Consider the following 26146-nt stretch of genomic DNA (forward strand, 5'->3'; position numbering starts at 1 on the left):
AACCCTGGGCCGCTGTAGCGGAGCGCGCGAACTTAACCACTCGGCCACCGAAGCTGGCCCCCATTGTTTGCTTTTAAATGTAGCTATTAGTATGTGGTTATTTGGCAGAAAAAAATGGATGGATTGATTTGAAGGACAGGTTCCACAAAAAGCTATTATAAAAATTTATATTTGCATTTTTATAATATATATTTATTATAAAATATATTTACATAATATTAAAATATATTAATATTAAATACACATACATTTTCAAATCTATGGTTATGTGAAGATAGTACAATTGTCTTGATCTAGAGCAATGGTTCTTAAAGTTTACTGTGCATCAGAATCACTTGGAACATCTGTTAAAACATAGATTGTAGGACGCCACTCATTACTTTCTGATTCAGTACTTCTGGGGTGGGGCCCAAGAATTTGCATCTTTAACAAGTTCCTAGGTGATGCTGATACTGTGTTCTGGGGACCACACTTTGAGAACTGCTGACGTACAGAGAACAAGGGTAAGAATAGAGATAACTTTTCCTAATTTTGAGCTTTTACACCTGGCATGCAAACACTACCTGCAATTTTAAAGATATTAGTAAATCAGTAATGAAAGGCAGGGTTAAAAAACATACATATATGGTTGCACACCTTGTGAATATTCTAAAAAACCAATGAATTGTAAATTTTAAAATGGTGACTTTCATGGTATGTGAATTATATCTCAATTTTTAAAATATATGTAAAATATTTGTTTCCCTTTCCCATTTGTAAAAATATTCCATTAATTCAGCCTATTTCCACCCCTCTGCCTACCTCCACCTTCACTGCTGAAATGTTTACTTAAAAAAAAAATAACAGGGGCCTGCCTGGAGGCGCAGTGGTTAAGTTCGCACGTTCCACTTTGGCGGCCCAGGGTTCGCTGGTTTGGATTCCCGGTGCGGACATGGCACCGCTTGGCAAGCCATGCTGTGGCAGGCATCCCACATATAAAGTATAGGAAGATGGGCACGGATGTTAGCTCAGGGCCAGTCTTCCTCAAAAAAAGGGGAGGATTGGCGGTGGATGTTAGCTCAGGACTAGTCTTCCTCAAAAAAAAAAGGGAAAAATTAAGAACACTTAGTTTCCACATCCAATAGGAAAGGAGAAAAGGAAGGGAATTTCCAGTGGTCAGTGTTGCAATCGGTGGTTTTGGAACCAATTACGGGTGGGAGGGGATTGTAGGAGGTTAGCATGTATCTAAAAATGGGATTGGGGAAGTAGCAGCAAAATTTCTCTACAAATTTAACACGCATCCTGGAGAGTTGACTGTGAAAGTTAATTAGCTTCATGCATCTTAATGCTCTTGTTATATGATGCCTCTTAGACTACTGCAGTGCAATAGATTTAGCAGAGCAATTCAGAATTACTTGGCCAAACCAGATTGCTTTGGCTAAACTAAGGAGAGGAGGGTCCTGGAAAATGCTATTTATTCATAAGCTCTTGCATTTGGCCAGCAGCCTGCTTGTTCCCAAACTGAGCAAGAACTCCTTGTTCCCACGTGCATATTTCTAGCATAAAGCTCGAAGTACATGCTATTATTCAAAGATGAGCACAGGGGACACACAACTGGGAGCCTCAACTCAGGAGGCTCTGTTTTGTCCAAGTTAATGGGCATGGCCCCGTTCCTGTGACTGTGCTGGGCTGTGTTAGCCATTTTTAGCAATTCTAATTCTGCCTGAAGACCTTGATCTATTTGTTCATTTGGATTTTCTGGCTTAAAAAAAATCTTAGTGGTTTCATCTGTCTTTCTCTTCGTTTTATCTTTTGCTCTTTGTAATTTATTTTTACTCCCTGTGAACATTTATATAAACATCTTTCCTGAGAGCAGAGTGACCCTGCCTGACAAAGGAGCTGAGCGAGTGTCTACACTGAGCTTCCTTTCTACATCCTTCCCAGGTTCTGTGGGTGACCTCCCACAAGCCTAGAAAGGCGCACTTGTTCTGTCTGTCCTCTGCAGAGCTTCTGTGACAGACACAGCTTACCGTGGATTAGAATTCGAGAAGACAGGGTCCTTTAGGTCTCAGGAAACCGTTTCTGTAAACTGCACGTTGTGTCTCTCTCTATCCCAGGCAGAGAAAATCTCTTCCTGTCAGTGTACCAGAAAGGAAAGGGGGAAAATAATTACCTCCTTTTCTTCCTTTAGGAGCATGATTCACTTTTTTAAATCAAAACTTGAATATTCTTCTGCTTTAGAAAACCTCAAAGAATTAAGGAAAAAATGTGAATACGTCAAGGAAAGAATTCAATTATAAGCATATTTGAATCACTAATTAGTTCCTCCCCTCCCTGTTTTCCTGGGCAGCAAATGCTGATGCTGACCTGCCCACACTTGCCTCTCTTATTATGTAGGGACAGCTGAGTGACTTGAAAACTACCAAGTGTATAAGAAATACACTTTGAAAACACCGTACTTGTAGACCCAAAGGGGAAATTCTGAATATATTTTGTAGTAATAAAACGAAGTTGTAAGATAATAGCAGCCTTCAGTTACAGCTACAGCAAGAAAGGGGTAAGCAATTGAGAAGGGAAAAACCACCTACGATTGTGCTCTGATCCAAAACTCGCCAGGGGATGTGCTTACCTTGGCGCTGGGCTGGGTAACTCCCAGAATGCGCATCTGCAGGCTGAGATGTCCTGAGTATCACCAGGATAACAGGATTATGCTGATCAGCAATAATTGCTGTACACTATTAAGCAAGCTTTGCTTTTTTTCCCTTCTCTTCCTTTTTTTTTTTTCTTTCTCTTCTCTTTTCAAACCCTGGGCCAGGGCAAAGTTGCCAGGAGCTACAGCTGTGCTTGATACAGTGGCTGACATAATGCTCTGCTCTTGGACCTCCCAGAGGCTATACCTCAACATCAACTGTTGAATTTGTTAAAAATACTCGTGCCCAGGCCCCATGCTTAAAGGTTCTTAACTGAGTCCATGGTGGGGCATGGGTGTCTGAACTTTTTAATCTCCTCGGTTAACTCTGATATGTGCTATGGTGATGAGAATCAGCCCCTGTCATGGTGGGAATGGTGGTAGTGTCACAGGGACAGAGATCCAGCTGTAAGATATCCTAGACCTGTCTGTGTCCTGTCCCCACCTGGCATAGATTGCACAGCCTGCTGTTTATGCCACAGCATTGGCAGCTCGGCCCCCCTTCCTCATCCAATATGTCATGAATCAAACTGCTGTGAGTAGTCATACACGCATTTTCTGTGTACATGTGTTTTCATTTCTCTTGGGTAGATTCCTAGGAGTGAAATTGCTGGGTTGAACAATAAGTTTATCTTTTTATCTTTTTAAGAAACTGCCAAACTGTTTCCCAAAGTGAATGTACTATTTTACATTTTTATAAGCAACATATGAGGGTTCCAGGTACTCCGCATCATCACCAACATTTAGTATTGGTGACTTTTTGGTTATAGTCATTCTAGTGGGTCTGTATTCGTTATCTATAGCTACATACCAAATTACCCCCAAACTTCGCTTTTTTAATTTATTTCTTAATCAAACATTTATTATCTTACTGTTTCTGTGGGTCAGGAATCTAGGCGTGGTTAGCTAGGTCCTCTGGTTTAGGATTTCGCATAAGGCTACACTGAAGGTATGGCCTCAGTTCCTAGCTGGCTGTTGGCTGGAGGCCTCTTTCAATTCTTTGCCACGTGGGCTTCACCAAAGGGAAGCTCACATGGCAGCTCATTTCCATCAGAGGGGGCAAGACCGAAGCCAGAGCATTCTCATAACTTAATTCAGAAATGGCATCCCATCACTTAGAAGCTGCCTACCACGTTCATTGTGGTTTTAATACATTTCACTAATGACTCATGACGTTGAACATCTTTTCACATGTTTATTAGCCATTCTAATGAAATATTCTGGTGAAATATCCACTCAAGTTTTTGCCCATTTAAAAATTGGGTTGAGAGGAAGATGGGCATGGATGTTAGCTCAGGGCCAGTCTTGCTCAGCAAAAAGAAGAGGATTGGCAGCAGTTAGCTCAGGGCTAATCTTCCTCAAAAAAAATTGGGTTGTTTGCCTTGTTATTCTTGAATCATAAGAGTTCTTTATATACTCTGGATACAAATACTTTATTGGATATTTGATTTGCAAATTGTATTCATTTTCTATTGCTTTGATAACAAATGACCGCAAGCTTAGCAGTTTAAACCACACAAATTTATTATCTTACATATCCCTAGGTCATAAGTCTGGTAGGGGTCTAACTGGACTAAAATCCAGGTGTCAGAAGCTGCCCTCCTTTCAGGAAAATCCCTTTCCTGCTCACTCGGGCTCTTGGCAGAATTCAGTACTTTGCCTTGCAGGACCAAGGTCCTCATGTTCTTGCTGGTTGTAAACCAAGGGTTGTTCTAGCTTCTAGAGGCCACTGAATTCCTTGGTTCTTGGCCCCCTTCCTCTGTCTTCAAAGCTACATTGTCAGCAACAGGTCGAATCTTTCCCATGTTGTATCTCTCTGACCCTTCTCATCAGATCTCTCTTTCAGCACAGCCAGGAAAGGCTCTCCTCTTTTAAAGACGCATGTGATTAGATTGGGCCCACCTGGAAAATATAGGGTACTCTCCATATCTCAAGGTCTCTAACTTTAATCATATCTGTATAGTCCCTTTGCCATGTAAGGTAATATACTCAGAGGTTCTGGGGATTAGGAAGTGGACATTTGGTGGTGGGAGTGTGGGGATGGGGGGCAGTATTATTCTGCCTACCATACAAATATTTTCTCCCAGTCTATGGCTTATCATTCATTTTCTTAATGGTGTTCTTTGAAGTACAAAAGTCTTTAATTTTGATGATGTCCAATTTATTGCTTTTTTTCTTTCGTGGATCAAGCTAAGAGTACTTTGCCTAACACAAGTTCACAAAGATTTTTCCTCTTTTTTTCTAGAAATTTTTATAATTTTAGCTCTTCAGTTTAGATTTGTGATCCATTTTGAGTTAATTTTTATATGTGGTGCTAGGTAATGATCTAAATTCACTTTTTTTGTATGTGGATATCTAGTTGTCTCAGCACCATTTGTTGAAAAGAACTTTCTTTTTTCTCATTGAATTGTTTTGGCACCTGTGTTGAAAATCAATTGGCCATAATTATAAGGATTTATTTATTTATTCTCAATTGTCTTCCATTGATTTGTGTGTCTATCCTTGTTTGAGTATCACACTCTCTTCTTTTCTATGTATTCTTAAGTTTTTGTTACTGTTAGGAACAAAGTTAAGATTATTTTGAATCTAAAATATTATTAACTCAGAACTGTTTTCCTTAAACTCACTGACAGATTAATATTTGCTCTATTATAACATTGTCTTGGCCTTGGAATAGAAGAAAAATGCAACTTTTATGCCTGAATTAGGTAACTTGAAACTGCTTTGAATCTATTAAATTCTATCTTATGAGACTAAGGTACAAAGATGTTAGGGATTTTGGTATTAGTGTTACATTAAATATCTTGATGAATAGTATTTTATTTTGTACTTTGAATTTGAACAGGTTATTGTTACTATTATTATTATATAGTCATGTTCTCTTTGTATAAGTAACATTTCCAAAGATCTTATTTTCTTCTTTGTTGCTTTCAGATCAACCTCTGGAATCCCGTAGATGCTACAACAAGCCAGTTCAGAGCTTGCCCAACATGGACACCATTTTCAGTGAAGCCCTCTTGAAGATGCGGAAGCAGTACCCTGGGTGTCTTTCTCAGGAGACCTGTGTCCGTGTGGTCCAGGCTGCCGTCCAGTATCCCTATGAAGTGGGCATTAAGAAGGAAGAGGAGCTATTTATGTACCTTTTGGAATCAGGGCAGGCCAGAGCCCTGCAATATGCTTTCTTGGCTGAGAGGAATGCACGTAAGTGGTCAACTCCGTCTGGAGCATCCTGGAAAACAGCATCACCACGGCCCATCTCCTCAGCTGGCGTTGTCGGTAAGAACATGGGGTAGTTGTCATTCTCCAAATTTGCACATATAAAGTGCTACCATTTGCTTAGGGCCACCAGGTGCTAGGCCTTCTGCTAATCATATTACTTGTCTTAGCTGACTTAACTTTCATCCCAGCCCTTGAACTATCTTCATTTTACATGTGAGGCCTAGAGACACTAACCTTCTCAACAATGAACTAAATACAAGTGGTGTGAGGGTCCGATGCCAGGTCCGTCTGACTCCAGACTCTGGGCAATTTTTACGCATCCCTACCTCTTCCCTGTATGAATCTCTCACTCCTGGGTTTCCCAACAATGATTCTTATTTGTACCACCTTTCAAAGTGTGACCTGTCATTCTTGTAGCTAGGTATTCGGAATGAAAGCTCTGTCTTTCTGTCCTTGGATCCATTCACTTCTCCTGGTTCAAAACCACTGTCCTCAAATCCATGTGAACCTTGAGACGGTGGTTTCCCTACTTTTCCCCTCTGGAATTTTCCCAAACAAAATTTCCTTAGAAGCTAGCTGTCTGATTGGCTTCTTGGGGCCACTTTCCTAAGCTTCACGTGCTTTAGTCTTGGCCCAAGAATGGTCTTTGGTGGACTGTAAACCTCCTGAAATGGTAAGCAAAATCTTATATGTATCAGCTTATGTACAGTCTTCATCGGGGAGGAGATCCATAGTTTATGAAAAGCATCAACTTTCTTAACCCTCACCGGGTCTCTAGCACCAACCCACTTGGAGGCAAAGAGCCCCTTCTAATCTTCTCAGTCTGTTGGTTGTCTTGGTCAAGTTTGGGTGTAAAATAGTATGTCTTTAATATGAAGACACTGTGCTCCTTCTAGCACTGACTCTGTTTACTTGTAGTTTTTTAAGGAGGTGGATAAATAGTATGACAAAGAACAACGAGAGTTCCCTTTTTTATGCGTTTTCAGCAACACCAGTATTTGTTTCTAGTTGTGTCCTTACCCGTTTCTTCTTCCCTACATTCCTTCAAGCCAAGAATAATTAATCCACAATAGCAGCAAAAGTGAAGTTTATCAGTATTATGTTGTCAACCACTATTTGAGAGTTTCCCTGTTTTCTTGTTGTGAACCTTTTAAAAAGACTTCAGGTTTGTCTGGCATGGAATGTTTAAAAAGTTTGAAGGGTTTTTGTGTTAAAGTATATCCCACATTGTTTTGAAAAATATTTGAAAAAACATTTAAAATATGCAGAAGACAATGTGGATAAAACTAAAGAGAGAGAGTTTGGTCATCTTCGCCTTCTTCATGTTTATCCCCATAGCGCTCTGCACTTGATCTTTGTGACACAGTCTCCCACTGCGCCCTGTGCCCTCTAGGAGGTTCCCACAGCCTCACCTGCTTCACTGATGACTCCCTCCTCGCTCCTGCCTGAAATCTGGCTTACCCTGGCCACCCGCATCTCCTGAAGCCCTCTCAAGAGAATGCTACTGCTTCTCCCACACTCCATGGGCCTCAGTGTCACTTCCCAGTTCCTCTCTCAGCCCATTGTTCCTTTCAGGACACTCTCCTTTGCGATCCTGCCATCCATCTTATCACTCTATCCCTCCTCATTACTATCATTGCTCCCCCTCATTTTGCTGAAAATTTCGGTATCTGGCTTTCAGTTACCCACTTTGGCCCAAACCCTACTGCCATCTTGATTGTCTTCCTTGTCTGTATGGACAATTAATCGGCCCCTGTAACTCCCCGGTTCCTTTGCCTCCTCAAATCTAGTGACATTGGCCTCACTTCACTTCCATGACCCACAGTTATGGCTTCAGCATAGGTCTTGTCTTCACCCTGAACGTTTCTCCACCTCTAACATTTGAAATCTCCCCTTTTTACCACAGCCTTGTATCTTTCCATGTCTCTTAGTCGGTTATTCCAACTGCATCCATTACTTGATCAGCTCCCCTTATCTTTAGTTTCTTCTCTATTCAACTTTAATTTCCAGAGTCATCACTTCAGCCACTCTCTTGCCGATGTCCTCGAGCTCCGTGATTCTTTGCACTTCTGTGTTCCTTGGCAAAACCCCAACCCTGATGATCCCAGATGTACACTTCCATGAGCCAGTCCCCAGGTTTCTCAGCTCACATTGGTGCCACTGCAAGTTCATGTTCTCCTACCTCGCCTGGGCTCTCAGCGCCATCAGCAGGGGAGAAGAATACAGTTGACCCCAAAACTGCAGAACCAGTAGTTAAAGCATCCCTTATTCTTTCTTTACTTCTCTCAATAGAAGAGGTTTCTGACCAAGTTTAATTCCATGGCAGTTAAAGGCAGTAATTGGTAGGGGAGCAGGTTGACCTAGTCTGTATATATTTAATGAGAAAAAATTAAGAAATTAAATTTAATACAAATACAATATATACCTACGAAAACATAATAATCAACAGTGAAAGCTTGGTCCTTCAGCCCTTTGTCTGACAGTTTTGAATGTGTTGAGACCACAAGGTTGTGAGAAGAGAAGTAAGGAGCTAAGAACTTTTTTTTTTGGTGAGGAAAGTTGGCCCTGAGCTAACACCTGTTGCCAATCTTCCTCTTTTTGCTGAGGAAGATTGTCACTGAGCTAACATCTGTGCCAGTCTTCCTGTATTTTATCTGGGTTGCTGCCACATCATGGCTTGATGAGCGGTGATAGGTCCACACCCAGGATCCAGGCCTGTGAACCCCGGGCTGCCGAAGTGAAGTGCACAAACTTAACCACTACGCAGTGGGGCCGGCCCCTGGAGCTAAGAACTTTTTGAAGGAAATATATATTGTGTTCATGGATGTTTTTATTTCAGTGATTGAGTGGAAAGTGTCGGTCTTTAGAACTAAACTAAAGAAGATCTAAAATTATAGCTAGGACCCTTCTAAAAAGCACTGATCTGCTCCACATTGTGATTTGGATTATGAGTTGATTTGTAGGCCCAGCGATCCTTCAGCAGACCCGCTCTGAGAGGCGAGCACTGAAGACCTGCACCCCACCTTCATGAGGTGACATTCCTTCCCTGCTCTGTTTTCAGTTCTGGGATGACACCTATGTTATGTTACAGTTTACAATCGCTTTCACCTAACTTCTTATTAATCCGTATTGTCCCTGTGAGATCATGATTTCTGCAATGTTAGAAATTTTATATGAAGCTTGGGACTGAAAGCTAGGAGCACAGGGTTTTGAACCCCTGGCTATTTCTATTTGCCCAGGCTAAAGTTTAGGATACAAATTGCTATTGCAGTGAGAGTTACCCAGGCTGCTTCTTACTGAGTGAAATGCAGCTATTTAGTAAATTTGGAAAATTGAATATTTTTAATAATTTCATATATTTATTTATATTATATATAATATTAAATAATTTAATAAAATTTGAAAGTTAAATAAATATATTGCAGAGACACTGAATCAGTGATTTCTAATGACAGATATCATTCTATATTGAAAATCAGTCTCCCAAGCTACTCAATATGCAGTACAGACGAGTAATATATAAATGGCTTTTACAAAGCTGCTTCATCCACAATGGACTGGTTAGGTGATAGATAACCTACTATTATAACGATTAACCCAACAATCTCTGTGGCTTAACACAATAAAGGTTTATTTCCTGCATGATCTTCTAGGTCATTCTAGGACCAGATTTTTGCCAACTAGTGGCTCTGCCATTCTCCCGGGAAAGGGTCAGCAAACTTTTCTGTAAAGGTCCAGATAGTAAATATTTTAGGCTTTCTGGGGCATATGGTCTCTATTGCACCTACTCAGCTATGCCATGGAGCACAAAAGCAGTCATAGACAATACGGAAACCAATTAGTGTGATTGTATTCCAATAAAACTTTTATTTATGGACACTGAAATTTGAATTTGATATAATTTTCATGTGTCACAAACTATTTTTCTTCTTTTGTTTTTTTCCAACTATTTATAATGTAACAACATTCTTAGCTTGCAGGTAGTACAAAAACAGGCAGTGGGCCAGATTTGGCCTGGAGGCCGTAGTTTGCCAACACCTGCTCTAGGGTCTCCTCCAAGGCCTCTGAGTCGTTCTCCGCATTCTCTGTATCCACGTGGTAATGAGGGATCTGGTGGGAAATTTTAGGGGCTAACCATAGGTACCACCCTACCCCCCTTCCCCTTTTCATTGACCAGAATTAGTCACAGGCCCTACCAGGAAACTAAGGGTCTGGAAAATATAGCCTTCCATGTGCCCAGGGGAAAATGAAATGATATGAGGGAGGAACAGCAATGTCTTTGCATTGGATAATTTTTCTACATTTTCCATTCTTCTTGCTTTTGCTTAAAATATTACTCCCTTTCCTTTTCTTTGCCCCAGGCTGGGTGGTTCAACTTCCCCAATTTCACCTATTTCAGTATAATCTTTCTTCAAATATTTTCTTCAAATGTCTTTATCTTGAAGCCTTTCTTGATTCATCCAACAAAATGTAATCTCTTTCCTTTGATTCACCAAAGAGATGTGACCTTCTCACATCATTTACTTTACCTTATAGGATGGATATCTGTGAACTTTTCTTTTTCCCACCACTGCATTATAAACTCCCTGAGGATTGGTACTATTCATATTTTTTATAACAGTTTTATTGAGATGTAACTCATAGACAATAAAATTCACCCTTTTGAAAAGTACAATTCAATGCAAAATGGAGCAGCTGCTAGGGAAAACAGTATGGCAGTTCCTCAAAAAATTAAAAATAGAATTACCATATGATCCAGTATATACCCAAAAGCATTAAAAGCAGGCACTCAAACAGGTATTTGTACACCCATGTTCATAGCACCATTATTCATGAAAGCCTAAATGTGGAAGCAACCCAAATGTCCATCAATGAATGAATGATAAACAAAATGTGGTGTGTATATATATAGATACACACCATGGGATATTATTTAGCTTTAATAAATTCTAGCATGTACTACAACATGGATGAACCTTGAGGATGCCATGCTAAGTGAAATAAGCTAGTTACAAAAGAATAAATTCTATATGATTCCACTTATATGAGGTCCCTAAAGTAGTTAAAATCATAGAGAGAGAATGTAAAATGGTAGTTGCCAGGGGCTGGAGGGAGGGAGGAATGGGGAGTTACTGTTTAATGGGTAGAGTTTCAGTTTTGCAAGATAAAAAGAGCTCTGGAGATGGATGGCGGTGCTGGTTGCACAACAGTGTAAATGTACTTGATGCCACTAAAGTGTATACTTAAAAATAGTCATGATAGTAAATTTTATGTGTATTTTACCACAATTCAAAAAAAATTTTAAATACATAGTGACAGTATCATCAAAAAAGAGTATACTTCAGTGGTTTTTAGATATTCACAAAGTTGTGCAACCATTGCTGCAATCAATTTTAGAACATTTTCATCCCCTAAAAAGAAACCCAGTACCCATTAGCAGTCATGCATCATTGCCTTTCCCTGCAGCCCCTGGGAACCACTAATCTACAGTCTGTCTCTGTGGCTTTGCCTATTCTGGACATTTCATATAAATAGAATCATACAACATGTGGCCTTTTGTGTCCACCTTCTTTAACTTAGCGTAAGTTTTCAAGATTTATCCATGCTATAGTGTGTATCAGTACTTCGTTCCTTTATATGGCTGAATAATATTCCACTGTATAGATATACCACATTTTGTTTATCCATTCATCAGTTGATGGACATTTGGTTTGTTTCTACGTGGCTATTTTGAATAATGCTTGCTCCGAACAAAGTTTTGTGTGAACGTAGGTCTTCAATTCTCTTGGGGATATGTGTACACATACCTACCTACACACCTAGGAGTGGAATTGCTGGATCATATGGTAACTCCATGTTTAACATTTTGAGGAACTTCCAAACTGTTTTCCACAGCAGCTGCACCATTTTGCAATCTGCCAGCAACGTATTGGGGTTCCAATTCTCCACATCCTCACCAGAACTTGTTATTGGTAATCTTTTTAATTGCAGCTATCCTGGTGACATGAAGTGGTAGCTCATTGTGGTTTTGATTTGCATTTTCTTAATGACTATTGATTTTAAGCATCTCTTCATATGCATATTGGCCATTTGTATATCTTCTTTGGAGAAATGTTTATTAGACCCTTTGCCTAATTTGAAATTGAGTTATCTTTTTATTGTTGAGTTGTAGGAGTTCTTTATATGTTATGATACAAGTCCCTTATTAGATATATGATTTGCAAATATATTCTCCCATTATGTGGGTTCTTTTCACTTTATGGTGTTCTTTGAAGTATAAATGTTTTAAATTTCAATGATATCCAGTTTATCTATTTTTTTCTTTTGTTGCTTGTGCCTTTGGTGTCATACCTAAGAAACCATTGCCTAATCCAAGGTCATGAAGATTTGCTCATAAGAATTTTATAGTTTTAGCTCTTACTTCAGTCTGTTATCCATTTTAGTTAACTTTTGTATATTGTGTGAGGTAGAGGTCTAACATCATTCTTTTGCATGTGGATATCCAGTTGTCCCAACACCATTTGTTGAAAAGACTATTCTTTCCCTATTGAATTATCTTGGCACCCTTGTCAAAAATTGACTGGCCGTAAGTGTATGAGTTTATTTCAGAACTCTCAATTCTATTCCATTGATCCATATATCCATCATTATGCCAGCACCACACTGTCTTGAATACTGTAGCTTTGTCATAGGTTTTGAAATTGGGAAGAGTGAGTCCTCTAACTTCATGCTTCTTTTGCAATATTGTTTTTGGTTATTCTGGATTCCTTGTATTTCTATATGAATTTTAGGATCAGCTTGTTAATTTCTGCAAAAATCAGTTGGATTTTTTAATAGAGATTGCGTTGGATCTGCAGATCAATTTGGGTAGTATTGCCATCTTAACAATATTAAGTCTTCCAATCCTTGAACATGGGATGACTTTCCATTTATTTAGATTTTCTTTAATTTCTTTCAACAATATTTTCTGGCTTTCAGTGTACAAGTCTTGTAATTCTTTCTTAAATTTATTCAGAAGTATTTTATTCTTTATGATGCTGTTGTAAGCAAATTGTTTTCTTAATTTCATAGTCAGATTGTTCATTGCTAATATATAGAAATGTAATTGATTTTTGTATATTGATCTTGTATCCTGCAACCTTGCTGAACTTATTAATTCTAATAGTGTGTGTGTGTTTGTGAATCCTACCCATTGTTATATCCCCTGGAGCACTTAACACAGTGCCTAGCTTTAACTAACATTCAATTTATTTGTATTCCTTGAATTGATCTCTTTAAATGTCATGTTGCCACTGAGCCTTCCATCCACTGAGTAATTTTTTAGTTCCTAAGACCATTGACTCATTCTTTCTCTTCTTTCCTCTTATCTGCAGGCTTGGGAACAATGGGCCGGGGCATTGTCATTTCTCTTGCAAAGGCCAAGATCCCTGTGATTGCTGTAGAATCAGACAAGAAGCAGCTAGAAATTGCAAACAAGATAATAACCTCTGCCTTGGAAAGGGAAGTGTCCAAAATGCAGCAGAGTGGCCACCCTTGGTCAGGACCAAAACCCAGGTTAACTACAGCTATGAAGGAGCTTAGTGATGTAGATTTAGTCATTGAAGCTGTGTTTGAGGAAATGAACCTGAAGAAGAAGGTCTTTGCTGAACTGTCAGCCGTGTGCAAGCCAGAAGCTTTTTTGTGCACCAATACTTCAGCCCTGGACGTTGATGAGATTGCTTCTTCCACTAATCGTCCTCACTTGGTCATTGGCACCCACTTCTTCTCACCAGCTCATGTCATGAAGTTGTTAGAGGTTATTCCCAGCCGGTATTCTTCCCCCACTACCATTGCAACTGTTATGAACTTATCAAAAAAGATTCAAAAATTTGGAGTAGTTGTAGGCAACTGTTTTTCATTTGTTGGGAATCGAATGTTGAATTCTTATTACAATCAGACATATTTCTTGTTAGAAGAAGGCAGTAAGCCAGAGGAGATAGATCAGGTGCTGGAGGAGTTTGGTTTTAAATTGGGACCTTTCAGAGTGTCTGATCTTGCTGGGTTGGATGTGGGTTGGAAATCTCGAAAGGGGCGAGGTCTTACGGGACCTACGTTGCCTCCAGGAACTCCTGCCCGAAAGCGAGACAATAGGAGATATTGCCCAATTCCTGATATGCTCTGTGAATTAGGACGATTTGGCCAGAAAACAGGTAAGGGTTGGTACCAATATGACAAGCCTCTGGGCAAGATTCACAAACCTGATCCCTGGCTTTCCAAATTTTTGTCACAGTACAGAGAAACCTATCACATTGTACCACGTATTGTTAGCCAGGATGAGATCCTTGAGCGCTGCTTGTATTCACTCATCAATGAAGCATTCCGCATTTTGGGAGATGGGATAGCTGCTAGTCCAGAGCACATTGATGTTATCTATTTACATGGGTATAAATGGCCAAGGCACAAGGGTGGGCCCATGTTCTATGCTTCCACAGTGGGGTTGCCCACAGTGCTAGAGAAGTTGCAGAAATATTACAGACAGAATCCTGATATTCCCCAACTGGAGCCATGTAACTATCTGAAAAAATTGGCTTCCCAGGGAAACCCTCCTCTGAAAGAATGGCAAAGCTTGGCAGGACCCCCCACCAGTAAATTGTGATTCAGCCTTCCAGGTTATGCCTCACATGCTGGCATCAGGTAATACTCACTGAATTTCATTGAAATTAAACCAAAGATCCAAAGTAAGATTGCTCTGAAATACAAAGCAAAAGAAAGAATCTGTGAGCTAAACCTCCTCTTTGGGTCTTCTGTCTGTTGATTCTAATGGGTCAAGTCTTTAGGAGTGTACTTCCTGTGCCTCTGAATCTGTCCCTATCAGATCAATTATTTTAAAACCAATGAATAAACTTGTGTTGATACCATAATAACTAAGGAGAGAGCCTGAGGAATAAGTTGAGGTTTCCACGTGCGTTGATCATGGGAGAAATATGTCATCAATTAATAACTGATAAATGCAACTAAGTCATAAGTTCATTTTGACCCCTTTCAACCTCACACACATAGCACTGATAGCAAATCTTATGGATCCTTCATTCAACATTCATGGTGCACTCCCTGAACATTTTGCACAGCACTTGGCAGACCTGGAGTCCAGAGGGGCCGTTAATCCAGCATGGAAGCCTGTGACAAAGTTCAATCCCTAATCTCGGAGGTGGAGTGGAGATAGTTGGCAGGGTAGAGTCAGCAGTGAAGGTCTCCGTGAGTGAGCATGGAAAGCTTCCCAAGTAGAGGCAGAGGTATTAACTAGAAAGAGAGGCAGGGTATCAAAGGCAGATCAGTGTTAAAGTTGTAAGCAAAACACGGTTGGGTAGTGGTGAGGGAGCCAATTACTTCTGACCAGAATGGGAACTCAGAGTAGCTTGGCAAGTCATGCTCAGTATATTACTTTTATCCAAGGCCCAGCCACATGTGCACAGCTGTTCTTGCTACCTTGCCAGGGGCTCAGTAATGTTTGCTGATAATTTCCTCAAGACCAGAGGATGGCCACAACCTGGCCTTTTCTATTTGTGGAGAAGTAATAGAAAGCGGTAAGTTGTTGACTTAGTATCAGAAGGGATCTTAGAGAACATCTAACCTCCTCCGATTCTGTGATAGAGTAATGATGCCAGTTTCCCTGTCATGATAAGCCTTTTTGATGTTGGGTATGGAAATGGTTGAATCTTGAAAAACCTAAAATTACTACAAAACAAATTTTGTATAATTTTCTTATAAGAGTTCTTCTCTTTTTACTTTTTGTATGGTTAAAAGTTGAGAGGCTGCTCAACATAAAAACTTGTACACAAATGTTTATAGCAGAGTTATTCATAATAGCCCCAAATTGGCAACAACCTAAATCTCCATCACCGGATAAATGGGTAAACAAAGCGTAGAAGAACCATACAATAGAATATTTGCCATGAAAAGAAATGAAGTACTGATACATGCTACAACATGGTGAACCTTGAAAAGATCATGCTAAAGGAAAGAAGCCAGTCACAAAGGGCCACATATTATGTGAACATTTATATGAAATGTCCAAAATAAGCAAATCTATAGAGTTAGCGGATTAGAGGTTGCCTAAGGCTGGAATGATTGGGGGGTGTGGAATGGGGAGTAAATGGGTAAAGGGTTTCTTTCTGGGTGGATGAAAATGTTCTGAAATTATTGTGATGAAGATTACATAACTCTGAATCTATTAAAAATCATTGAGTTGTATATTTTAGATGAGTGAATTGTATGGTATATGAATTGTATCTCAATAAAGTGGTTAATAAATAAATAAATAAACAAATGGGCCCAAGTTGTTCTTCAGTGTGATGTAAATGAACTGTTTTCACAATATTTCCACCTGTGAACCCAAACAAAACTATCAAAATTTCTCTTCTGATAGAGAAATCTTGAATGAATGTAGTATAAGTTTTCCATTGTAAAAGACAAAAACCAAAAACCTGTAGCTTATGCCTTGACTTGTTCCATTTAGAATATTTTTTGAGATGTATATTGCTGAATTTTATATAAATTTGTCCTTGAAATTAAAGACATCAATATAAAAGATTCCTGAAAATAGTAACTTTGTCTCCAAAGTGACTGATTTTCAATTTTTTTGTGTGCTTTTTCTCCCCGAATTCCCCCAGTACATAGTTGTATATTTTAGCTGTGGGTCCTTCTAGTTGTGGCATGTGGGACACCGCCTCAACGTGGCCTGACGAACAGTGCCATGTCCGTGCCCAGAACCTGAACCAGCGAAACCCTGGGCCGCTGAAGCAGAGCGTGAGAACTTAACCACTTGACCACGGGGCCGGCCCCTGATTTTCAAATTATTTTTAACACACACGCACATTAATTTTTTTTCTTTAGACCTTGAGCAAATTTTATTTTGAGTTCTTAAAACTCATTTTCACCCTACACTATCCTCTAGATTGGAACTTTGAAACTAGAGTGTCTATGAATAGATTTTATAAGTCAATAATCTCTGAAATATTATGCTAACATTTATATATATATATCTGAGAGCATTTCTAAGAGGTACCATCTCTTACTTCATATTCTCAAAAGTGTCTATGACCCAATAAAGTTAAGGACCAAAACTATATATAAAATGGGAAGAAGAAATCTGAGTTCATTTATTCTTATTTTGTATCAAAGGAGGCAAAACTAATTCTAATTTGTCAGGTCCTACATACAACAGCGGTTAATATGATGAAACCTTTCCAGGATATCCTATCCCATCCTTGAAAATGCACTTACTTAAAAGGCTTATTTTGTTGCTGTTGTAGTTGTTAATAATTTAAAAACTATCTTTTTTTAAAAAAATAGCTTCTGAATGACATTTTAAAAATGTGTTAGAATGGTAATTGACTCTGATGAGAAGTATATATTAGAAGCACCATTGAAGCTTTGCCATGATATTCCAGCTTTAAAGATGAGACTAATAATGTTCCTTAAATCAGTAAAGCCACTGTGCAACTGCAGTTGCTATCTACTCATTCATTTCCAGCAGGAACAGGTGTGCATGAGAGAGATAAAGTGAGGGATCCTAAACTCCCCTGATTAATGATGGTACAGAATTGTGTATGCAAATCATACTCCACAGCACTGCAGGAACCTGGAATTTCTAGGGTCTTACATTTGTCTTTAAAATAGACACCTAGAAATCAGAACTATTGCAGGCTTACTAGATTGTCTGAACCTTCTTGGTAGCCATTGATGAGATTAATATAAATCAAGTTCCCTGGACTAGGTTTAAAGACAGCTTTCTGCAATAAGAGAGCAGTCTTTGATGATTCTGGGGACCACCAGTGCCATGGGCTTATTTTGCCAGCTTATACATATTTTGAGGTTAACAGACAAGTTACAATGCTTCCTTGCAGGACAGCCACATTACACAGCTCTGAGACACCATTCATACTGTGCTCCAAGGGGTTGCCATTCACATAGAACCAATGTGAATAGCACCCCCTAGAGTTGCGCAACACCCAATATTGTTTCTGGGCACTCTATGTAGACGTTTCAAGCCAAAAATTCTTTTTTTCTGGTTATTGCTATAAGTATCTTTCCAAACAAAAGTTAGTTGACAGCAGTAGAGGAAAAGTCTCCACTTAGATCAGTCTCTCCAATCGGACCAAATTTTTAGAAAGAGAATACATCTTCTCTGTTCTTCTTAGTACTTTTTTTCTAGTACCCTCAGAAAGAGGAACATGAGAGAGATGAACAGAGCTTTTAATTCTTGTCCAAAGATTTCCAGGGCATTTCATTTGTTTTTTGTTTTTTTTTTTTATTAATGTTATGATGGATTACAAGCTTGTGAAATTTCAGTTGTACATTTTTGTTAGTCATGTTGTGGGTACACCACTTCCCCCTCCGTACCCTCCCCCCACCCCCCCTTTTCCCTGGTAACCACCGATCAGATCTCCTTCTCAATATACTAATTTCCACCTATGAGTGGAGTCATATAGAGTTCGTCTTTCTCTGACTGACTTATTTCGCTTAACATAACAGGGCATTTCATTTGTAATATTTATTTGTTCTCTTTCACCAAACCTAAAATAGCTTGGCAGAATGAGTGCCTAAAAGCATTTGATAAGATGACATGAGCAGAGCTGATGCAATCTATCTTGTGCACATCTTTCACAGTTAGGGTTATTCCACCTTCTCTAAGAGGAAGCAGTTGCTAATTCTAACCGTAATGTGAGATCCTTAGGATGGGGTGGGGCAAAGCCTTCTCCAGCCAAATCATAAGTGCACTTGGATTCCCAAAGCCTGCTGAGGCCTAGAGAGTTGCTGATTTATAAATTCTGGCAGAGACTCTTGGCTGTCCCCCAGTGTTTCTCTTCTTCTGTAGTAATAAACTTTGCAATTTTTAGTTGAGCATTTGGTTGTTCAGAATAAATAATATATTTGTCAGCTTCTCTTGCATCCAGTTGTGAACATGTGACTAATCCCTAGACAATGGGATGTAAATGGAAGTGTCACATGGCAGTTCTTGGGAACCTACCTTAAGACTCAGATGATTTTCATCCTTTTCCTGTTTCCTTTTTGTCCCTTCTTCCATCTTGCTGCCTAGAACGCAGATGGGATGGCTGCACTTTAACCCACTATACTGGACCACGAGGTCAAAGGCCGTGCCCTAGGAATAGCAGAATGGAGAGCTCTAAAGAGCTTGGTCTTTCAGGACCTCATGGAGCAGAGTTGCTATTCTGCTTCCAACAGTCATTTGTGTGAGAGAGAAATCAACTCCTGCCGTGGGTAAGCCAGTGTCATTGTACGTCTTTAATCACTCACAGATGACTCTAATCCTACCTAATGCAGGTGGGAATCCAAGAATTCCAAAAAAGTGGGGCTTTTTCGTTTTTCTTGGTGCCATACGGAATTCTGATGCACAGGCAGGCCTGAGAATCCAGTCTCATTAAACAAGATTTCTTGTTTTAAGAAAAGAAATTTTTGCCCATGTGATGTGTTTTTCAACTTGATGTTGAATTGCTCATAAGTTTTATGCTGTTTCACGTAAAATTTCTGTAGGCAGTTCGTGGAGACACCACTAAGAATCTGAGAATAGGATGTTCTCCTAAATGTTTAAATTAACATTTAGTAGGACACAGTCTCACAGGCCTACTTGAACCTTGGGTTGACTCCTACTTAATCAGAGATAAAAACACTCACAAAGAAAGTATGGATTATCAGAAGGAAGCGTTGACAACAGTGGCACAAAAGAAGGGTAATTTGAGAAGCATTGTCTCTTGGCACTGACCAAAAGGGAGGTGCTGAATCTGGGGTGACAAAAATTTTGTTCAGTAGATCAGAGATCTCCAAAATGGAGTGCCTCTACCCAAAGGACTGTGAAAGATGATTCATAGAGGTACAGGCAGAAAATACTAGAACTACCTTTGCTACTTATTTTTGTCTAAAAAATAAGAAATTACTCCTTATTAATATTTCATGTACATATGGACACTGTTGGCCTCATCAGGTAGCATCTCAGACAGCCATACGTCAGGAATGAAGTATCCTGAGGGAAGACGGTGAGTTCCAAAATGTAGAGAGGTTGACAGTGGCATCCTCCCTCTTTCTTTTGTTTTCAACATATTGAGAAATATTGCAAATCATGTATGCTGGGGTAAGTGGATATTTAGATTAATTATTTAATTTCACTAAATTGACCCTCTCAAAGATCTCTTGAAAGAAAACACCCTTAAAAAGATTCCTTGAAGGAAAGCACAGTTGAAGATAATGCAAATAATGCAGGCCAAGGTGAGCAGCAAGAAAATGGCAGAGCTGGTAGTTCTGGTATCAGCTTTTTCCCAGGTGCATTACAAGGTAGTTGATTTAGTCAGATCTCGTAAGAAGTCAGAAAAAAACCTTGAAATTGTCAAGAAGATTATTAGAAATATTGATTTATAACATACCACTCATGATGAGGCTTGCCCTACGTGTGTATTGTGTCTTATGATATTAGTTAATAATAATATGAAACCATCATCTATTAGCAAAATGTTTTAATGTATTATTTCACCATTATCTCACTTATAAATTTCTCCTTTATTGTGTTTTATAATGTACATATATATCAATATAATAGTAAAAATACATAATTTATAAACATCCTATGTATTAGAGACGTATACTAAAAATTGATGTGCTGTACTACCCAGATTCTTTTCTAGGAATGAAAGATTTATTCTCCCAGCTGCTAAGAGTGCTGCCAGAAAATGGCTTTCTTTGGGGATTGCCTTGCTCAAGGTCACACCTTCTTCCAAAGGTGGCTTGCATCCAAAGACTGCTCAACATAGGAGTCTAAGTGCCTGATCCTCCTGCCCCAACTCTGATGAGCTGACATGCCTCTAGAGCTCCTGGTGATGTTGTGCCGATGCTTTCACTGGTATTGCATTGCAGCTCAACTTCTCCCCCTGCTCATTCCAGCTTCCTTCCCCTCTCCTTCACAGGTGTTAATCTCAAGAGCACTCTCTGAACATTCTGCACGCTAATCTCCATTTCAGATCCTGTTTCCCAGAGAACCCAAACTGAACAATGGAGACGCATGCTCAAAAATATTTGGAAACCACCGATCCATATGCTATCAACTCTTTGGTATTTGTTTAGTAGACTTCCTTTGATCTCCCATGCCATCAATTTTTGTAAATATTCTATGTGTGCTAGAAAAGGATGTGCATTCTCTGTCTGATGAACATGGGATTCTAAGAGCAAGCTTGTTAATTATGTTAGTCAAGTTTCCTGTATAGCCTTGCTGATGTTTTATCTGTAGTCCTTTCTCCTCCTATGGTCAGGGTCAATTACTCCTGCCAGAGTGTTGACTCCTTTCCCGGGCACAAAAAGCCAGAACTGAATGGGTGGCACACACAGTTTTAAAAGGCTCTTACTGTGTCCTGGATAGAAGCGTTTCCCCTTCAGAAACCAGGATTTCTAGATCTCAGGGTGTTAGTTGCTGGTACAAGAAGCAAAATTCCCCAAGTGCGTCATTGGCAGGGATGATAAATGGGGCCATTTCTACTTCCACTCCTTGGTTCTTATAACCCTGTGTTGTATCTATTAAGAACATAGCACCATATAACAGTTATTAATTTAGGGTATAAACTGCGCCTTGGAGGATGGCACCTCATCCTCACAGAACATCATCTGCAAGCTGGCACCTGAATGGTACCTTCTAAGAGATATTCCATTACTCTGTTAGGACGACTAGTAGCTTCTGGGTGGTCCAGTATATGATTGGAGTAGGGAATCCATGGTCTTGTGCTCACCTCTACACCACCTTTGTTTTAAAGTGTGTCCTTTGGTCTGATGCAATATCATGTGGGCTCTGGTGCCACTGGCTCAGACGCTCTCTAAGTCCTTGGAAAATGAAGCCCTGCAATCAGGAAAGGAAAACCCACATGTGGCATAAAAGTCAATTCCAGTCAAGATGAATCAATGACCTGTTGACTGGAGAGTTCCAATATAATCAGCTTACCACCAAGGGGTTGGTTGTTCTCCTTGAAGGATAGCACAGCATCTGGGCAAGTTGTACGTTCAGCAACTAGATCAGCTTTGGTGAGTGGGAGCCCATCATGTTGGGCTTATGTATAGCTTCCATCCTTCAAGTGAGACTACTCTGTTCATGGGCCACTTGTGCCAGCACTAAGGTAGGCAAGGATAGTGGCTGGTTGATGTCAGCCAGCCTAGTCACTCTATCTACTTGTTTCCTTAGTTCGTCTTCTGTGGTAGATGTTTTCTGGATGGTATTAACATGTGATGCACAGCTCTTCACACTTTGTGCCCACTCGCATAGGTCCATTCCTCAATTCCCCAGTTTTTGCTGTCTCCTATTTTCTGATATTTATTCTTCCAGGCTCTGTCCAATCACCTAAGCTATTTGCCGTTGCCCACATATTCTTACGTCAAGCCACTTCTCTGAGTCTTTTGATTCCTTCTTCCACCATCTGCCAAGGCAGATCTGGTTTTTCTACTTCACTAAGGGAGCCCTCACTTTTTCTAAGCCTCCAGGAGCAAACCTAGCAACATGTTAGTAATGTGTCCTACAGTCTCTGCCTTGGCATTAAATCCTGTATCATGGAGAGTGTTTTCCTATTAATAAACTCTCTCTCCCAAAGTTTATGTTCTGGCCCCCTTGATCCAGCACCCTTAGAGGTCACTCTCATACCTACTCTCCTGGCTTCTGCTGATCGGTGTTGGCTGGATCCTATAGCTCCTTCAGGATATAAACCCTGTTCTCCCTTAGTCTCAGCACTTCCCTGAACTGGTTATTTCACGACTTAACTCTAATTATTGTTCTGGTGACCAGGAGGGAAAGTATTTCCTGAGCTGGGTTTGTGTCTTGCAAAAGAGAATTGTCTTTGACCAAGAGAGGAGCACAAGTCTTTAGCAAGGAAGAGTGGGCCTTCTTTGCAGTCCCAAAGCATTCAGGGTCTCAAAATTTGATATTTTCAAATTCATTGGCACAAATGTTCCCATTCAAAGTCACAGGGTCCCACTTATTACCAGTCAAGGCCCTAAGCTTTGCAAAGCAGAATTGCCATGAGAATTCATCTCTCTGGAACTCTGTTTGTCTTCTGGGGATCTCTGGTCCTGACCTTCTGCTTTTTCTGTCACAGGAGACAGGACTACAGGAGATGAGTCTCTCATACACTGCCAGGGAAGTCCTCTGACATTCACAGTTCATCTTACTTTGGTAATTAATCACCTTCCCACATTTTACTGTGTTTCTCTACTGCAGCAATAGCCTCCAGCAACAGCCATCTGACTCCATGTAATTACAACTTCCTGTAGACCTCTCAAATGCCTGAGATACTGCCCTCATTACCGTCTATGGATATCCCATCTCAATGTCTCCACTGATGAACTTTCTAACTTTTACACAGTTACAGCATGCTAGGAGCTCTTGACACTCCACTTACCACCAGTGATGACATTTTCATTGCCAGTTGCCTGGTTTGTGTTCCATCTCCAAAATCTTATTTTAGAGTTTGCTTCCTAGGACCACTTCTGCTAGCAACTGTCATAATCGAGTTCCCCAGGAAAAAGACTCTGAGGTAGAGATTTCCACGCAGGAGGTCTACTGGCGAGTGCTCTTGGGAACAACACACGTAAGGGAATGAAGAAAGCAAGGTTGAGCAGAAAGAGAAGCAGAACTGTAAGGCAGACGCAGATGAAGTTTCAGCAGACACGTAGGTTGCTCTGAGGCTCAGACAACCCTTCAGAGATGTCCTGAATCCAGGCGAGAGGGTCGGGCCTTTCTACCCTCACCTTCACTTACTTTTGGATCTGAGCTGCGATCAGGGAGGGAGGCATGGCCTTGGACAAGGCATCTACTTTCAGCCAAGGTCAAAATCCTTGGAGGAACTCGGGTCCTTAGCTTCTCCCAGCCACCAATACTCCTAGCAGCTGAGGGAATAAGTGCCTGGGTACTTAAAGGGGGGATCTGGGCAGTGCACCACATCATCCAATACACAGCTGCTGCCTTGGAAACATTCCTTATTGCTTTCATCACACCTTATCCCTGTTTTGGTCTTTCACTACAAGAAGCTCAAAACTCCCTGGCATCCCTCATCACCTGGACTCTCATCCCTATACGGCTCTATACATCTCCTGATCTGATGTATTGTCGTCCTCAACTTTCCAGATCTTTCCACTGAATCCTCTAAAATTCAAAATTTGCATCAGCAAAATTTACTCTAGGTTCAAAATGTTCTCTGAATGTTCCCTCGTCTTTTTGGCCTAAATTCTTAGGGTCTTCAAGGGGGTCTCCAATGAATGGCTTCACCAGCCAGCTTATAAATAAATTGAGAAATAAAATGGAAAATAACCATGGGGGATAAATATCACCTTTATTAGTGGTAGAGTCCAGATCAAAAGATGTGGTTTTAGATACATTAACTCTGCAGACTTGATAAACACGGCACCTGAGAATTAGACAGACCTTCCCACACAGTTGCAGCAGTACTGGACATAGTTTTAAATAATTCTCTATTACATGTAAGTTGTCTCAGACCCTTTTTGGAAATGGGTGAGGTAAAATTAGAAAAAAAAAAGAAGAGAGAGAAAGGACTCTCAAAACCAGATAAACGATTGTAAAATGTAACGCGCGTCATGTACCAAATGAATAATGTAGAATATTAGTACTGGAATTCAGAGAAGGAAGTGGTCACTAAAAAATTAATGCCCGCTAACCTCAGGGAGGCTGTCTTATTACATTTCCGCAGTCCATTCATTTCCCCACTCTTCGAGATGACTATTTCATCCCTCCTGCTCTTCCAAATTCCATCACTTGCTTCTTTATCCACACTCTCAGCTGATATCCTTGTTTCTTTCACAGAGAAGGTAGAAGGAATCAGAAGAGAACTTCCAAGGCACCCAGCAGCGCATCTACCCACCTCCCTGCCTCTGTGCTCGTGTATCCTGCCTTCCCTCCTGTTTCTGCGCATGAACTCTCTGTGCCTATCAAAGCCCACCTCCTCCACCACGCTCTGCATACCACCCCCCTTCACCTACTCAGATACACTCTCCCAGCAATCCTCTCCTCTTCTGCTTCCTCAACTTCCCCTCTCCATGGCTTCTTTCCAATCAGCATATAAGCAAGCTGTAATTTCTCCCATTTTTTTTTTAAAAGAGCTTGCTAAAAAAAATTTCTCCTGTCTTAAAAAGCTTGACTCTATCCCCCCCTTTCAGCTACCAGTGCTTTTCTCTTCTGTTCTTCATAACAAAACTTCTACACTGATTATTCTCGTTGTTTCCCACTGCTTTCCTCTCATTCTCTCTTGAACCTATTCCGACCAGGCTTGTATCCCCACCACTCTGCCAATACTGCCTTTGTCAAGGCCACCAATGACTCTTATTGCTGAATCCAATAGTTAACTCCTGGTTCTCGTCCTACTTGACTCATCCGTCAATAGCTCTTCCTTAAAAAGCTGTTTCGCCTGATTCCAGGATACGCCACTCTCTTGATTTCTTCCACCTCACTAGCTTCCTTATTAGTCTCCATTACTGGTTCTTTATTTCCCTCACCTCTGAATGTTGGAAGGCCTCAGGGCCCAGTCTTTAAACCTCTTCTTTTGTCTATGTACAACTACTCTCTTGGTGACTTCGTTTAGCTTCATGGCTCTCAATATCATCTACATGCTGAAAACTTCTAACTTCACACCTTCAGCCTGGCCCTTGTTTGACTGTCTACCTGACATTTACATTTGGATGTCTAATGGATATCTAAAACTTAACATATTCAAAATTGAGCTCTTGATATCCATCCCTCCCCTGCAACACCCCAATTCAGGCTTCTCCTGCAGCTTGCCCCATTCTCAGTAAGTAGCAGTTCCATCCTGCCATTTACTCAGGACATAAACCTTAGTACCATCCTTGACTCTCCTCTTTATCTCACTCTCCACATCTAATCCATCAACGAATCTTGGTGGCTCTACCTGAAAATATACTCAGAATACAACTACTTATCATCGCCTCCTCTGCTGTCACCTGGGTCTGAATTCTCCCTCACCTGAGGCAATAGCATCCTAACTGGATTCTCTGCTTCAGCCCTTGTTTTACTATGGATTTATCAACACGACACCCAGAGGAACTCTTCTATTCAACATTTTCCAATGGTTTCTCATCTCATTCAGAATAAACACAGGATTCTTTACAAAGCCACAAGGCCCTATGTGATCTAGCCCCACTGTCTCTCTGACCTCATCTCCTATTCCTCTGCTTGAATCATTCCCCTCTGGCCAAAATGGCCTCCTTTGT

At 40.3% G+C, this 26146-nt stretch overlaps 1 protein-coding gene across 2 annotated transcripts in view; it reads left to right on the forward strand.

The window, feature by feature from the left end:
• EHHADH (enoyl-CoA hydratase and 3-hydroxyacyl CoA dehydrogenase) overlaps window positions 1-16472 on the forward strand; it is a 42804-nt gene extending 26332 nt beyond the window's left edge. For both annotated transcript variants that reach the window (XM_046659462.1, XM_046659463.1), the window contains 2 exons: window positions 5603-5944; window positions 13261-16472. In XM_046659462.1, coding sequence (XP_046515418.1) covers window positions 5603-5944; window positions 13261-14522 — 1604 coding nt within the window. In that variant the 3' untranslated portion in view covers window positions 14523-16472. The remainder of the gene's footprint in view (window positions 1-5602; window positions 5945-13260) is intronic.
• Window positions 16473-26146: the final 9674 nt, after the last annotated feature.

Source organism: Equus quagga, chromosome 4 (assembly GCF_021613505.1).
Source record: "Equus quagga isolate Etosha38 chromosome 4, UCLA_HA_Equagga_1.0, whole genome shotgun sequence".
Taxonomy (NCBI): domain Eukaryota; kingdom Metazoa; phylum Chordata; class Mammalia; order Perissodactyla; family Equidae; genus Equus; species Equus quagga.